The sequence below is a fragment of the Mya arenaria genome, chromosome 6 (assembly GCF_026914265.1).
Source record: "Mya arenaria isolate MELC-2E11 chromosome 6, ASM2691426v1".
Classification (NCBI taxonomy): domain Eukaryota; kingdom Metazoa; phylum Mollusca; class Bivalvia; order Myida; family Myidae; genus Mya; species Mya arenaria.
This window is the reverse complement of record NC_069127.1, coordinates 48,921,794-48,938,632: the sequence shown is the minus strand read 5'-3', so window position 1 is coordinate 48,938,632 and position 16,839 is coordinate 48,921,794. Positions and strand designations below refer to the sequence as shown.

At 41.6% G+C, this 16,839-nt stretch overlaps 1 protein-coding gene across 1 annotated transcript; it reads left to right on the top strand.

Annotated features, from left to right (window-relative positions):
- The first annotated feature begins 977 nt into the window (after positions 1 to 977).
- On the top strand, positions 978 to 5,161 carry LOC128237854 (zinc finger MYM-type protein 1-like). Its single transcript, XM_052953434.1, has 4 exons — positions 978 to 1,255; positions 2,001 to 2,963; positions 3,114 to 4,008; positions 4,940 to 5,161. Exons 1-4 carry the CDS (start codon positions 978 to 980, stop codon positions 5,159 to 5,161), a joined length of 2,358 nt encoding a protein of 785 aa, XP_052809394.1.
- The last annotated feature ends 11,678 nt before the right edge of the window (positions 5,162 to 16,839 follow it).

Genomic DNA, 16,839 nt, shown 5'->3' with positions numbered 1-16,839 from the left:
GCTTTACAATTCAAAATAAACATTTTTGCTTAACTTATTCAATATTGATTTCAATATTCTATATATTTAGTTCAATTCAATTTCGTGATATGTTTCTGGTTCGATGTTTCTATTAAATTTAATATTCCAAATTAACATCTGATATAAGTAAATTTGTATCCTAAAAGTCTCATCGACGTTCATATGGAAATGTATCGCTGTGCTATACAGTAACATATCTAGTCAACACATTAATTGAAGACAATCTTTGAATGTTTACTGTTATATCACAAACACTGTTTATTCGAAAATAAAGCAATTTCTTCTAACAATTACTTAGTTACATATAAATTTTAAATGTCATCATAACACGTAGTTTGATTACGGTATACCTTCCAAAATAACAAGACGTCAAAACATCTTACTGAGTATTTGCCAAGCAATTGGTCACGAATAAAGTCTGAGTATTTGCCAAGCAATTGGTCACAAATAACGTCTGAATATTTGCCAAACAATTGGCCACGATTACGTATGAGTTATTTGCCAAACAATTGGTCACGATTACGCATGAGTATTTGTCAAGCAATTGGTCACGAATAACGTCTGAGTATTTGTCAAGCAATTGGTCACGGAAAACGTATGAGTATTTGTCAAGCAATTGGTCACCAGGCGCGTAGCTGCCTTTACGCCAAGACGCCCGGGCGTGCACATTATTTTCACGAGTTTACTTTTATTGAATAAATAAAAGTATTTTTTTTTTAATAATTTAAACGAAAAAAGTGTGTAATACTTAAAGTAAAACGGCACATCAGGTCAATTACACGCCACTCTGGGTGACCCGGTCGATAACTGTGTCATACTATGACGTCACAACTAGTATGTCATCCACTACATATGAAAGTGACGTCAATATATTTTTAATATTTTATTAATTCATGGCGGTCGTCCTCGGGCTGTTGTAAAAAATGAAAAAAACAAAACCTATGACACTGGACAAAATGTTCAAGCGGATGTTTGAAACCGCGACAGCGACTGCGTGCCCAGAAGCAACCGGCACGGCACCTTCGGAGCATGCAAACAGCATGGACCTAGATCTATCTGCCACAGAATCTGACAGCACCAAACCTGGACAGGCTCAGCCAGTTAAGTCTACCCACAGTGGTCCTTCATATCCTGATATAGCTACTGCGGCAAGTGGAGAACTTGAAGCAAAGTGGAAATGGTCGATATTGAAAGACACATGGACTGACTGCCATATGTTCAACTTTCCCTCAAGGTAGGTTGTGTTGTCTTTTGAATGCAAAAAAATACAATTAAGTGACACGCAGATTTAAAAATCCCCAACTCAAGTAAAAATTTAAAATGCAAATTTCCAGTTTATTTTCAATTATACTTCATTGCAACATGGCATGCTTGTGTAAAACGTTGTTTAACATTTGAGCATACACAATTTCATTGAAGTGTTGTGGGTAAAAACCGAGAAATCTGCCTTTGAATTTATCACTCTAATTTGAGATTTTCCTAAGAAGCTTTATGAATACGCCCCCAGTCTGACAGACCTTTAAATCTCGATCACGTCGTCGATATTAGTTAAGTATGTAACATATATGTTTAGTCATGTTTTTTACCCTTAGCCGGGCGGCTACGAAAATTGTCGTCTGCTAAAAATATCGTCTACTTCAATTTTAAATATCGTCCGATTTTCTTCAAATTTGGTATACCCTTTTTCTAGTATTAAAAAAAAACTTGGATCCAGATGAGATACTCGGCGTCTGGTCTGGATTCAAGCTGTTTGAGTAAGCATGAATAGTCGCGAATAGCAGGTACAGGGTTAGGTAAACAAAATAGTGTAGACCCTAGTTGCATTATATTTTAAACATTTATAGGTTATGGTAGTTGCATCAAAAAAGAGCTTTGGTAAATTTATAATACAATTTACCGGACACTTCTTGGTGAAAACTGTTCCTTGATAGAAGTCAGAACCAGGTCAACTAATACATCTTTTGTTTTCTCTTTTGTAGAAGCATCCATGGGAAAATGAGAAAGCTGTCATCAAGCTGGTTGACAGACCACCCCTGGCTCAGATACTCGATTTCTACAGATGCCTTATTCTGCGCCCCCTGTTTCGTATTTGGACGGAAAGATGCGAAGGAGAAAACTTTCATCAGTACACCAGTGAAGGATTGGTCCAACCTAGCCAAGTACGTCAAGAGGCACGAATTAGCAGAGTCAAACCATCACAATGTTACAGCTATGGCGGAACATTTTCTTGATATACAATCAGGTAAGATGGAACCCATCACAAGTTCTGTATCGGACAGTCACAGACGCCTAGTGGAGCAGAACCGCCATATTCTCAGGAAAATTATAGAAGTAATCGTCCTTTGTGGTAAGCAAAATATCGCTATCAGAGGTAATACAGAAGAACGAAGCAATTTTTTAGCCATACTGCATTCAAAGGCAGCAGATGACCCTATCCTAGCACAGCATCTAAATGTTCCAGAAAATCGTAGGGCAACATACACATCGCCCGACATACAGAATGAACTGATCTGTTTGTGTGCTGAGCAGATACAGATCGAAATTGTGCAGGCATGCAATGATGCAGTCTGTTTCGCTCTTATAGCCGATGAGTCGACCGACAAGTCAACAAAAGAACAGGTGTCCGTGTGTCTGCGATTTGTCCAACGTGGAAGCGGTTCCCAGCAATTTAGAGTCCGTGAAGATTTTCTTGGATTTGTTCAAGCAAGTAGAACAACTGGCGAGGTACTTGCAGAACTACTCTTGACCTCTCTTGAAAATCATGGAATCGAAGTAGATAAGATGCGGTCTCAGGCTTATGATGGTGCCGCAAATATGTCTGGAAAGCACAGGGGCGTACAGGCACGAATTCGTCAACGGGTGCCGTCTGCGCTGTATGTACACTGTAGAGCCCACTGCCTCAACCTAGCAGTTATGCATAGCAGCAAGGACCCATGCATAAGGTCAGTGATGACAACTGTGCAATAGGTAGGGTTTGCATTTGATTATTCGGCCAAAAGACTAAACTTCTTTGTTGATGAACTTGCTGCTGACCAAGACGCACAGGAAAAGCTGAAGAAACGCACCAAACTGAGAACTCTGTGTGAAACTAGGTGGACTAGCCGAGCCGATGCCCTCTCAACGTTCAAGTCAGCATACAGCGTTGTTGTTCATGCCCTTGAACAGCTACAGGAGGATGGCGATGACAAGGCAGGCCAACACTTGGCGTCGATCATGAAGTTTGACTTCATAATCGGACTGGTCGTTGCTGAGCACGTTATGCAAAGTACAGTTCCGTTGTCTTATCTTCTTCAGGCAGTCGACTGCGATTTGCTTGAGGCAACGCGAGAAAGTCAAACCCTCATCCGCCAGTTTCAAAACGAAAGGGCAGACCCTAATGTCTGGGAAGCATTGTTTCAGAGCGCTAAAGATATTGCAGCAGAATTTGAGATTGAACCTTCAATGCCCCGTCTTGCTCAACGCCAACGAAACCGGGCAAACCCACCGGCCAATGATCCACAACAGTATTGGCAGCGAGCTCTCTACTTCCCTTTCTTGGACCATTTGTGTCAAGAACTTAGCGACAGATTGATTGTGGCCGAGGAAAGATTCCGTGCACAGTACTTGATTCCATCCAAGTTGAACCTTTGCACAGACGGAATGGTGGATCTCATTTTTGCGGGGTATTCGGTGGACCTACCTCAGGGAAACCAGTCATTCCATAACGAGGTTAGGCGGTGGAAGGCTAGATGGCAATTGATGGATGAAAATGACAAACCAAGCACATTGGGTGAAACTGTAGCATCAACCAATCCGGATCTTTACAAGGGAGTTTATACAGTACTCACCATTCTTCTGACCATGCCGGCATCATCTGCTACTGCTGAACGGAGCTTTAGCGTTATGCGCAGGGTGAAAACCTACCTGAGGTCGACGATGCGGACAGAGCGCATGACAGGACTTGCCCTGATGCACGTATATCGGGATGTTAACATTGACATTGACCAGGTAGTGTCTAAATTCGCTGGAAGCAAAAGCCGAAGGCTTGACTTTGTTTAATGAATGTGTTCACAAATAAATAAATCAGATGTGAAAAGAGAAATTTGTTTCAGTATTTTAAGGCAATAATACGTTTCCAAAATGCGTCAGATGTCACCATTTACATTCAACAGTTTCAAAAAATTCCGGAGGGGCATGCCCCCAGACCCCCCTAGCACTTCGGCGGCTTCGCCGCCTCAATGGGCGTCCACATTGATTTTGATCCAGCTACGCGCCTGGTCACGAATAACGTATGAGTATTTGCCAAGCAATTGGTCACGAATTACGTCTGAGTATTTGTCAAGCTATTGGTCACGAATAACGTATGAGTATTTGTCAAGCAATTGGTGACGAATAACGTATGAGTATTTGTCAAGCAATTGGTGACGATTAACGTCTGAGTATTTGTCAAGCAATTGGTGACGAATAACGTCTGAGTATTTGTCAAGCAATTGGTTACGAATAATGTCTGAGTATTTGCCAAGCAATTGGTCAGGAATAACGTTTGAGTATTTGCCAAGCAATTGGTCACGAATACCATCGATCCAGATGTTATTTACTAAGCATCATCCTTCAACCTTAACATAGGTACTACTTCTTACAGTTCTAGTGTAGAAGATTTCCTATGATGTATACCCACTGAAATATCAAGGTTCTAAATCTGTTTCATATTCATATCGACGGAAACAAATAAACGCTCAGAAACAACTAGAATTTTCCAATTACTTCTGCCAGTTAAGATTATTATCATTTTAGCGTTCAAGTACAAATTATTTGTTTAATTTATCTTAACAATAGAGTAGTTTTTCTTTTTCTTTTTGCAAACATTGTATCACTTGGTTTATCTGTAACTCATAGATTCTTAACATCTGAAATTATTTGATTCTCTGTTTCTTTTCAGAAGTCCCCCGTGTGGTCTGAATTCCGAGCGCATTCCTCGGCTGCTTCAGCGGAGTTGTGCTTTGATGGGCCCGAGACAGCCCCATTCAGAACCGGAAGTAACATAGAAGCATTACAGGATGGATCACAGGATAGTTGCAGAATTGATGCGGATAGTTTCTACAACCCTGGGTTGTCTGTGACTTCAACAACCGTGATAGGTGGATTTATAACTTTACTTTGACAATCAAAATAATGAAAAATGTCCAGCAGTTGCTTGGATTATAAATTTATAATATGGATGTACACTAAATCAGTAAAATTAGTCATTTTATGTCAAGCATCTATCATGTTAATCTATTCATTTTAGTTTGATTTATATTCCTACGTAATGTGGTCATTAATGAAATACTAAAATAATAATTCAATTAATTAAGTTAACAGAAGTCGAGATAAGCATTTGTTCCATTGACATATACAGTCAAAACTCGCTATGGCGAAGTCGCTGGGACCTTGGGAAATACTTCAGATAACGTACATTAGATGTAACCGAAATTTAAAAAAAAATGCATAACTAAACCCAATCCATTCAAAAAAAGTTCGACATAACCAAAACATCAAGATAAGAGAGTTCGACATAACCAAAACATCAAGATAAGTGAGTTCGACATAACCAAGACATCAAGATACAAGAGTTCGACATAACCAAAACATCAAGATAAGAGAGTTCGACATAACCAAAACATCAAGATAAGAGAGTTCGACATAACCAAAATATCAAGATAAGAGAGTTCGACATAACCAAAACATCAAGATAAGAGAGTTCGACATAACCAAAACATCAAGATACAAGAGTTCGACATAACCAAAACATCAAGAAAAGAGAGTTCGACATAACCAAAACATCAAGATAAGAACCAAAATATCAAGATAAGAGAGTTCGACATAACCAAAACATCAAGATAAGAGAGTTCGACGTAGTGAGTCACCTAGTTTTCACCCGTTTGCGGATTTATGAAAATGTCTTTCCTCGAGACAGCCCCGTTTACCCGAGATGAAGGTTCCACAATCTTTGCTACGTGGTCCACGAGGTTGAGTACCGAGTTCTCTGACTCATCGTGGTCCACGTTGTCGAGTACAAAATTTGCGGACTCCTCGTTGTCCTCGTTTCGAATACCGAGTTTTCTGCCTCCCCATGGTCCACGAGGTCGAAAACCGAGGTTTTGGACTCCTCGTGGTCCATATGGTCTAGTACCAAGTGTTCTGAATCCCCGTGGTCCACGAGGTCGAGTACCGAGTTCTTGGACTTCTCGTGGTCCACGTTACCGAAAACCGAGTTTTTGGACTCCTCGTGGTCCACGTTATCGAAAACTGAGGTTTTGGACTCCTCGTGGTCCACGTCATCGAAAACCGAGGTTTGGGACTCCTCGTGGTCCACGTTATCGAAAACCGGGTTTTTGGACTCCTCGTGGTCCACGTTATCGAAAACCGAGGTTTTGGATTCCTCGTGGTCCATATGTTCTAGTACCAAGTGTTCTCAATCTCCATGGTCCACGAGGTCGAGTACCGAGTTTTCTGACCCCTCGTGGTCCACGAGGTCGAGAACCGAGTGTTCTGAATCCCGTGGTCTATTTGGTCGAGTTGCTAGTTTTCTGACTTGTCGTGTGCACGTAATCAAGTACAGAGGGCTTTGACGAAATCCTCGCAACCCCCCCCCCCCCCCCCCCCAACTAAGTCTCATCACAGGACAGCTAGGGGTACACCCGCGGTACGTTTTAACTTGATTTACCATTGTTTCATTGTTCAATAATATCAATAACAAAAATATTAATAACATATGGTGGAAGTAACGTCTGTTATTTATCTTGTTTGAAATGTTGAAGCAATGATTGTCATCAGTAGAGAGGTTGTCGACCACTTTGTGTAGATGTGTACGTGTACGTGCACTTATCTTTTAGACCCGTTAGTCTTGAATTTGTTTGATATTTTGTTTACATTTGTACGCGTGTTTTCACTTTAAACATACCTAAATCACGTTCTACTCAAAAAGTAATTCACACTTATACAAGAGTTGTGTTTCACGAACTCTTCGATATCATTCGAGGTATACACATTTACGATCAAGAAGTTTTGATAAATCGCATCCCATTCTGTTATACATAATGCATGATTAATTAATAAAATAACGTTCAAATCTTGATGCAGGAATAAAACAATATTGTATGTAACATGTTACGTTTAATCTTACAACGGTTAATACTCATAATAACATGTCTGTTTTGATATGGTAGGCATCACAGTAGTCAACCTAAATGGCCGTCAGCGAGTCTTTTGACGATTTTGTTTTACTATGGCAGACTCATGACAGGTATACATAATAAATGTCAAAATAATAATGATAACTATCCCTGATCGCTCATTATTGTAGCTAGGCATCACAGCAACAGGGTAGGGATGGAGCCTCGATGACTGTTGGCAGACTTAATCAGAATCGACAAATGGGAGCTGACGGGGATCCTTGCCATCGCCACGCGCAGTGAGCCTGACGATAAGAGGTCAGAGTATGTGGTTTCCGGCTGCGTGAGGATTTTTGTCTGTATTGAGTATAGCCTAGATGATGATGGTTCCGATGGCCTTGTTGCAATGAATACGGGTGTCGATAGGTCCTTGAGAAACTCCGACTGTTCATCCTGGAAAATGGGTTGGGTACGGAGGAACTCCGGCAGTTCAACCTGGAGTGCGGTAAGTTTCAGTCTATGTGATCAAATTGTCCGCAGTATCCGTTCGTAGGTATACGCAGTCATATAGATACAGCGTATCTGACTGTTTGTGTGTTCTCCTTATAAAAAGTAACTTTATTTGAGCCTCTTTATGTTATGTTTATTAAAGAAATTATTACGCTATGCTTCGTAATGTTTCAGATTTAAGTTGCTGTATTATCTAGCTCGTTGTGAGACTGATAACTGAGTCTTGAGTTTTGTAAGTTGATCGGCTTTAAAAAACGATTGAGCGTTGCTGGCATCCGATTGTGGATTTTCGTGTTTTGCTGCAATAACTACAATGATTTCCGATAGGCAATCTTTGCCTCGACATACAATGTCTGACCATACTATCACTGCCGATGTATAGGTACGATTAACTCTGATTGATCATACACGACACAAGTATCCGTATTGCTTGAATACCGTATTGCCACTATAACCTCCAAAAAATGAACCCCAGCCGGACATCGAACCCCGGACCTATTGAGCGACAGGCAGACTCCTTGTATATAACCACAGGACACTACACAACCCTAGCCGGAGATTGAACCCCGGACCTATTAGGTGATAGGCAGACTCCTCTTTTACCACCATAGGACACTACACAACGCTAGCCGGAGATTGAGCCCCGGACCTATTGAATGATAGGCAGACTCCTCTTTTATCACCATAGGACACTACACAACAATAGCCGGAGATTGAACCCCGGACCTATTGAGTGAAAGGCAGACTCCTCTTTTACCACTTCAGGACACTACACAACCCTTGCCGGAGATTGAGCCGCGGACCTGTTGAATGATAGGCAGACTCCTCGTTTACCACTTCAGGACACCACAAAACCCTTGCCGGAGATTGAGCGCCGGACTTATTGATTGATAGGCAGACTCCTCGTTTACCACTTAAGGACACTACACAACCCTAGCCGGAGATTGAGCGCCGGACTTATTGATTGATAGGCAGACTCCTCGTTTACCACTTCAGGACACTACACAACCCCAGCCGGAGATTGAGCGCCGGACTTATTGATTGATAGGCAGACTCCTCGTTTACCACTTAAGGACACTACACAACGCCAGCCGGAGATTATACGCCGAACCTTTTGAATTATAGGCCGACTCCTCCTTTACCACTATAGGACACTACACAACCCTTGCCGGAGATTAAACGCCGGACCTTTTGAATTATAGGCCGACTCCTCTTTTACCACCATAGTACACTACACAACCCTTGCCAGAGATTGAACGCCGGACCTTTTGAATGATAGGCCTACTCCGTTTTTACCTCTATAGGACTCTACACAACGCTAGTCGGAGATTTAACCGCGGACCTATTGAATGATAGGCAGACTCATCTTTTACCACTATAGGACACTACACAACCCTAGCTGGAGATTGAGCCGCGGACCTATTGAATGATAGGCAGACACCTCGTTTACCACTTTAGGACACTACACAACCCTAGCCGGAGATTGAGCGCCGGACTTATTGATTGATAAGCAGACACCTCGTTTACCACTATAGGACACTACACAACGCTAGCCGGAGATTAAACGCCGGACCTATTGATTGATAGGCAGACACCTCGTTTACCACTTCAGGACACTACACAACCCTAGCCGGTGATTAAACGCCGGACCTATTGAATGATATGCAGACTTCTCGTTTACCACTATAGGACACTACACAACACCAGCCGGACATCGAACCCCGGCCCTTTTGAATGATATGCCGACTCCTCGTTTACCACTATAGGACACTACACAACGCCAGCCGGACATCGAACCCCGGACCTGTTGAGTGAAAGGCAGACTCCTCGTTTACCATTATAGGACACTACACAACACCAGCCGGACATCGAACCCCGGACCTATTGGATGATAGGCAGACTCCTCTTTTACCACCATAGGACACTACACAACCCTAGCCGGAGATTGAACCCCGGACCTATTGAATGATAGGCAGACTCCTCTTTTATCACCATAGGACACTACACAACGATAGCCGGAGATTGAACCCCGGACCTATTGAGTGAAAGGCAGACTCCTCGTTTACCACTTCAGGACACTACACAACCCTTGCCGGAGATTGAGCCGCGGACCTATTGAATGATAGGCAGACTCCTCGTTTACCACTTCAGGACACCACAAAACCCTTGCCGGAGATTGAGCGCCGGACCTATTGATTGATAGGCAGATACCTCGTTTACCACTTCAGGACACTACACAACCCTAGCCGGAGATTGAGCGCCGGACTTATTGATTGATAGGCGGACACCTCGTTTACCACTTCTGGACACTACACAACCCTAGCCGGAGATTGAGCGCCGGACCTATTGATTGATAGGCAGGCTCCTCGTTTACCACTTCAGGACACTACACAACCCTAGCCGGAGATTGAGCGCCGGCCCTTTTGAATGATATGCCGACTCCTCGTTTACCACTATAGGACACTACACAACGCCAGCCAGACATCGAACCCCGGACCTGTTGAGTGAAAGGCAGACTCCTCGTTTACCATTATAGGACACTACACAACACCAGCCGGACATCGAACCCCGGACCTGTTGAGTGAAAGGCAGACTCTTCGTTTACCATTATAGGACACTACACAACACCAGCCGGACATCGAACCCCGGACCTGTTGAGTGAAAGGCAGACTCCTCGTTTACCATTATAGGACACTACACAACACCAGCCGGACATCGAACCCCGGTCCTGTTGAGTGAAAGGCAGACTCCTCGTTTACCATTATAGGACACTACACAACACCAGCCGGACATCGAACCCCGGTCCTGTTGAGTGAAAGGCAGACTCCTCGTTTACCACACCAGGGAACTACACAACACTAGCCGGGCATTGAAATCCGGACCTGTTGAGTGAAAGGCAGACTCCCCGTATATCAATACAGGGCACATCACAACCTCACACTATTTTCACCTTTACCTAAGTAAAAACAAAAACAAATTTATTAACATTATTGCTTGGTTCCCCGTCGATCTATGTCACCAGCACAATTGGAACTATTCTAGTATCACGTTCACCGTGTTAAACCTTTTCTAAGAAAGTGAATAAAGTTATGGTAGCAGAACTATCTATATGCAGCATCAGTAGAAATAATAGTATGAAGCAATGGCATTATAGTGGCTCAAATAGAAACACTTCAATAGCTTTTTAGCTCAACTTTTAGATTCGATGATTGTCCGTCGTCCGTCGTCTGTCGTCCGTCCACAATTAGTTTGCTAACACTCTAGGGGTCACATTTTTGCCTCAATTGTCACGAAACTTAGTCAGAATGTTTGTCCCAGTAACTACTTGGACGAGTTCGAATATGGGTCATCTGGGTCAAAAACTAGGTCACAGAGCCCAAACATGGAAAAGCCTTGTTAACACTCTAGAGGTAACATTTTCAGCCCAAATATCCTTGAAATTTGTCGGAAAGGTTGTTTTAATGATTTCTAGCTCAAGTTCGAATATGGGTCATCTGGGGTCAAAAACTAGGTCACCGAGCCCAAATATGGCAAAACTTTGTTAACACTCTAGAGGTAACATTTTCAGCCCAAATATCCTGGAAATTTGTCAGAAAGGTTGTTTCAATGATTTCTAGCTCAAGTTTGAATATTGGTCATCTGGGGTCAAAAACTAGGACACAGAGCCCAAATATGGAAATACCTTGTTAACACTCTTGAGGTAACATTTTGAGCCCAAATATCCTGGAAATTTGTCAGAAAGGTTGTTTCGATTATTTCTAACTCAAGTTCGAATATGGATCATCTGAGGTCAAAACTAGGTCACCGAGCCCAAATATGGAAATACCTTGTTAACACTCTAGAGGTCCAAATATCCTGGAAATTTGTCAGAATGGTTGTTTTGATGATTTCTAGCTCAAGTTCGAATATGGGTCATCTGGGGTCAAAACCTAGGTCTCAGAGCCCAATTATCGAAATACCTTGTTAACACTCTAGAGGTAACATTTTCAGCTCAAATATCCTGGAAATTTGTCAGAAAGGTTGTTTTAATGATTTTAATGATTTCTAGTTCGAGTTCGAATATGGGTCATCTGAGGTCAAAACTAGGTCACCGAGCCCAAATATGGAAATACCTTGTTAACACCCTCGAGGTAACAATTTCAGCCCAAATATCCTGGAAATTTGTCAGAATGGTTGTTTTGATGATTTCTAGCTCAAGTTCGAATATGGGTAATCTGGGTCAAAAACTATGTCACAGAGCCCAAATATGGAAATACCTTGTTAACACTCTCGAGGTAACAATTTCATAAATCAGAGGAGCAAAATCTCTGTTATTGCCCTTTAATTATCAACAAGTCCATAGCACAAAGTTTTACTGAGGTGAGCGATAAAGGGCCATCTTGACCCTCTTGTTTTACAAAAAGCATGCATTTAAAATCATTTACAGTATGATAGTTTGACCTAGATTTTTAGTTTGGCTTTACGTACTATAACGTTAATTATCTGTTCTCTTTATCATAACGTTTTTTTAATGTTTAATGACTCTTCCTAATATTCAATTTTACCCTGACACTCTCTGTATGTATTTAATTTTCTTTCTTGTACCGCATTTAATGCTGCCGAGCTTGCAGACTCCATTTGACAGACAGGTCATCTTTACTACACAGCTGCACGTAAGGTTGATGGTCTCAAGCCCTTGAAAAAGCAGAAAAATAGGTAGCTTTACTATTTTCTTTTGATGAACTTAAAGGTCCCAAGCCCTTTGAACAGGCAGAGGAAGAGGTAAGTTGTATAACTAAGCTTGAAGGTCCCGAGCCCTTTGAAAAGGCAGAGGGAGAGATATTATGTATAACTGTGCTTGAAGGTCCCAAGTCCTTTGAAAAGGCAGAGGGAGAGGTATTATGTATAACTAAGCTTAAAGGTACCTAGCCTTTGAAGAGGCAGAGGGAGAGGTAACTTGTATATATAAGCTTAAAAGTACCAAGCCCTTTGAAAAGGCAGATGGAGAGGTAACATGTATAACTAAGCTTAAAGGTCACAAGCCCTTTGAAAAGGCAGAGAGAGACGTAACTTGCATTATATAAGCTTAAAAGTCCCAAACCCTTTGGAAAGGCAGAGGGAGAGGTAACTTGTATAAATAAGCTTAAAGGTCCCAAGCCCTTTGAAAGGGCAGAGGGAGAGGTTATTTGTATAACTAAGCTTAAAGCCCTTTGAAAAGGCAGAGGGAGAGGTAACTTGTATAAGTAAGCTTGAAGTTCCCGAGCCCTTAGAAAAAGGCGAAGGGTGAGGTAGCTTGTATAAATAAGCTTGAAAGTTCTAAAACCTTGAAATAGCAGAGGAAGAGGTCACTTGTATAACTAAGCTTGAAAGTTGCAAGCTCTTTGAAAACCAGTGGAAGAGGTCACTTGTATAATTAAGCTTGAAAATAACAAGCCCTTTGAAAAAGCAGAGGGAAGGGTAACTTGTATAACTAAGCTTGAAGGTCCCAAGCCCTTTGAAAAAGGCAGAGGGAGAGGTAACTTGTATAACTAAGCTTGAATGTCCCAATCCCTTTAAAAGCAGAGAGAGATGTAACTTATATAACTGAGCTTGTAGTTTCAAAGCCCTTGAAAAAGCAAAAGGGGAGGTAGCGTTCTTATCTTCAGCTGATGAGCTTAAAGGTCCCTAATCCTTGGAAAGGGCATAGACAGAGAGAGGTAACTTCATTAACTTTTATTCACGAGCTTGTACGTCCCACGTCATTGGAAAGGTAGAGAAATGGGTAACTTACATAGCTGGTAGTGATGTGCTTCAAGGTCCTTGGAAAGGCAGAGAAGGAAGAAACATCAATAACTTGTATTGATGTGCTTCAAAGTCCTAAGAAAGGCAGAGAGAGAGGAAACATCAATCACTTGTATTGATGTGCTTCAAAGTCCTTGGAAAGGCAGAGAGAGAGGAAACATTATTAACTTGTATTGATGTGCTTCAAGGTCCTTGGAAAGGCAGAGAGAGAAGAAACATCAATCACTTGTATTGATGTGCTTCAAGGTCCTTGGAAAGGCAGAGAGAGAGGAAACATCAATCACTTGTATTGATGTGCTTCAAGGTCCTTGGAAAGGCAGAGAGAGAGGAAACATCAATCACTTGTATTAATGTGCTTCAAGGTCCTTGGAAAGGCAGAGAGAGAGGAAACATCAATCACTTGTATTGATGTGCTTCAAGGTCCTTGGAAAGGCAGAGAGAGAGGAAACATCAATCACTTGTATTGATGTGCTTCAAGTTCCTTGGAAAGGCAGAGAGAGAGGAAACATCAATCACTTGTATTGATGTGCTTCAAGGTCCTTGGAAAGGCAGAGAGAGAGGAAACATCAATCACTTGTATTGATATGCTTCAAGGTCCTTGGAAAGGCAGAGAGAGAGGAAACATCAATCACTTGTATTGATGTGCTTCAAGGTCCTTGCAAAGTCAGAGAGAGAGGAAACATCAATCACTTGTATTGATGTGCTTCAAGGTCCTTGGAAAGGCAGGGAGAGAGGAAACATCAATAACTTGTATTGATGTGCTTCAAGGTCCTTGGAAAGGCAGAGAGAGAGAGGAAACATCAATCACTTGTATTGATGTGCTTCAAGGTCCTTGGAAAGGCAGAGAGAGTGGAAACATCAATCACTTGTATTGATGTGCTTCAAGGTCCTGTGAAAGGCAGAGAGAGAGGAAACATCAATCACTTGTATTAATGTGCTTCAAGGTCCTTGGAAAGGCAGAGAGAGAGGAAACATCAATCACTTGTATTGATGTGCTTCAAGGTCCTTGGAAAGGCAGAGAGAGAGAAAGGAAACATCAATAACTTGTATTGATGTGCTTCAAGGTCCTTGGAAAGGCAGAGAGAGAGGAAACATCATTAACTTGTATTGATGTGCTTCAAGGTCCTTGGAAAGGCAGAGAGAGAGGAAACATCAATCACTTGTATTAATGTGCTTCAAGGTCCTTGGAAAGGCAGAGAGAGAGGAAACATCAATCACTTGTATTGATGTGCTTCAAGGTCCTTGCAAAGGCAGAGAGAGAGGAAACATCAATCACTTGTATTAATGTGCTTCAAGGTCCTTGTAAAGGCAGAGAGAGAGAGAGAAGAAACATCAATAACTTGTATTGATGTGCTTCAAGGTCCTTGGAAAGGCAGAGAGAGAGAAAGGAAACATCAATAACTTGTATTGATGTGCTTCAAGGTCCTTGGAAAGGCAGAGAGAGAGGAAACATCATTAACTTGTATTGATGTGCTTCAAGGTCCTTGGAAAGGCAGAGAGAGAGGAAACATCAATCACTTGTATTAATGTGCTTCAAGGTCCTTGGAAAGGCAGAGAGAGAGGAAACATCAATCACTTGTATTGATGTGCTTCAAGGTCCTTGCAAAGGCAGAGAGAGAGGAAACATCAATCACTTGTATTAATGTGCTTCAAGGTCCTTGTAAAGGCAGAGAGAGAGAGAGAAGAAACATCAATAACTTGTATTGATGTGCTTCAAGGTCCTTGGAAAGGCAGAGATAGAGGAAACATCAATCACTTGTATTGATGTGCTTCAAGGTCCTTGCAAAGGCAGAGAGAGAGGAAACATCAATCACTTGTATTGATGTGCTTCAAGGTCCTTGGAACGGCAGAGAGAGAAGAAACATCAATCACTTGTATTGATGTGCGTCAAGGTCCTTGGAAAGGCAGAGAGAGAGGAAACATCAATCACTTGTATTGATGTGCTTCAAGGTCCTTGGAAAGGCAAAGAGAGAGGAAACATCAATCACTTGTATTGATGTGCTTCAAGGTCCTTGGAAAGGCAGAGAGAGAGGAAACATCCTTAACTTGTATTGATGTGCTTCAACGTCCTTGGGAAGGCAGAGAGAGAGGAAACATCAATCACTTGTATTGATGTGCTTCAAGGTCCTTGGAAAGGCAGAGAGAGAGGAAACATCAATCACTTGTATTGATGTGCTTCAAGGTCCTTGCAAAGGCAGAGAGAGAGGATACATCAATCACTTGTATTGATGTGCTTCAAGGTCCTTGGAAAGGCAGAGAGAGAGGAAACATCAATCACTTGTATTAATGTGCTTCAAGGTCCTTGGAAAGGCAGAGAGAGAGGAAACATCAATCACTTGTATTAATGTGCTTCAAGGTCCTTGGAAAGGCAGAGAGAGAGGAAACATCAATCACTTGTAGTGATGTGCTTCAAGGTCCTTGGAAAGGCAGACAGAGAGAAAGCATCAATAAATTGTATTGATGTGCTTCAAGGTCCTTGGAAAGGCAGAGAGAGAGGAAACATCAATCACTTGTATTGATGTGCTTCAAGGTCCTTGGAAAGGCAGAGAGAGAGGAAACATCAATCACTTGTATTGATGTGCTTCAAGGTCCTTGGAAAGGCAGAGAGAGAGATAGAAAGCATCAATAACTTGTATTGATGTGCTTAAAGGTCCTTGGAAAGGCAGAGAAAGATAGAAAACATCAATAACTTGTATTCATAAGCTGGAAGGTCCCATGTCCATAAACAGAAGTAGAGGTAGCTTCACAATCTTATGTTAATGAGCTTGAAGAAACCAAGCCCTTTAACATGCAGCAGGAGGGGTCACTTTTATAGATGAGCTTTATATCCTAAGACCTTGAAAAAGCTGAAGGTGGAGTAGTTTGTATTAGAAACAACCTGTATTGAGTAGGTACCAACACACAGTTAAGGGACTTTTCTTTTCTTGAAACTTCAAACAAAACAACAAGTTGTTCCATTCGTTTAATCATGTTCATGTTGTTTTTTTTCTTTTAAATATTCATAAAGGATACCGTACCCTTCTACTTTTCGACTATTCACCACGATTAGTCATTTGTAACGTTAATAAATTCTACAAAACATGTTCGCGAAATTTATTTAACGCCCCTCGCGTAAAAGGTTTCATGCAAAACAGTTTGCCTCGTTAATTATATCCGACGTCACGTACCGTTCTATCATAAAACATAACGCGTTAATTGAGACATCAACGTGGAGTTCATTGAAATTTAGCCACAATTTACGTAAACAAATTAATTTAAGCGTTTATGTAACGGCAATTTTAATTCGCTGTTGCCTTAACTTGTGTTTCCTGCAGTAAAAAGTTCATGTTTATAAAATTTAATTTAAAGGAAGTGGAGGATACTTAGACAAACGCAGTACAGAAAAATGGTAAGACTGTTTTATTGTCCAATTCTT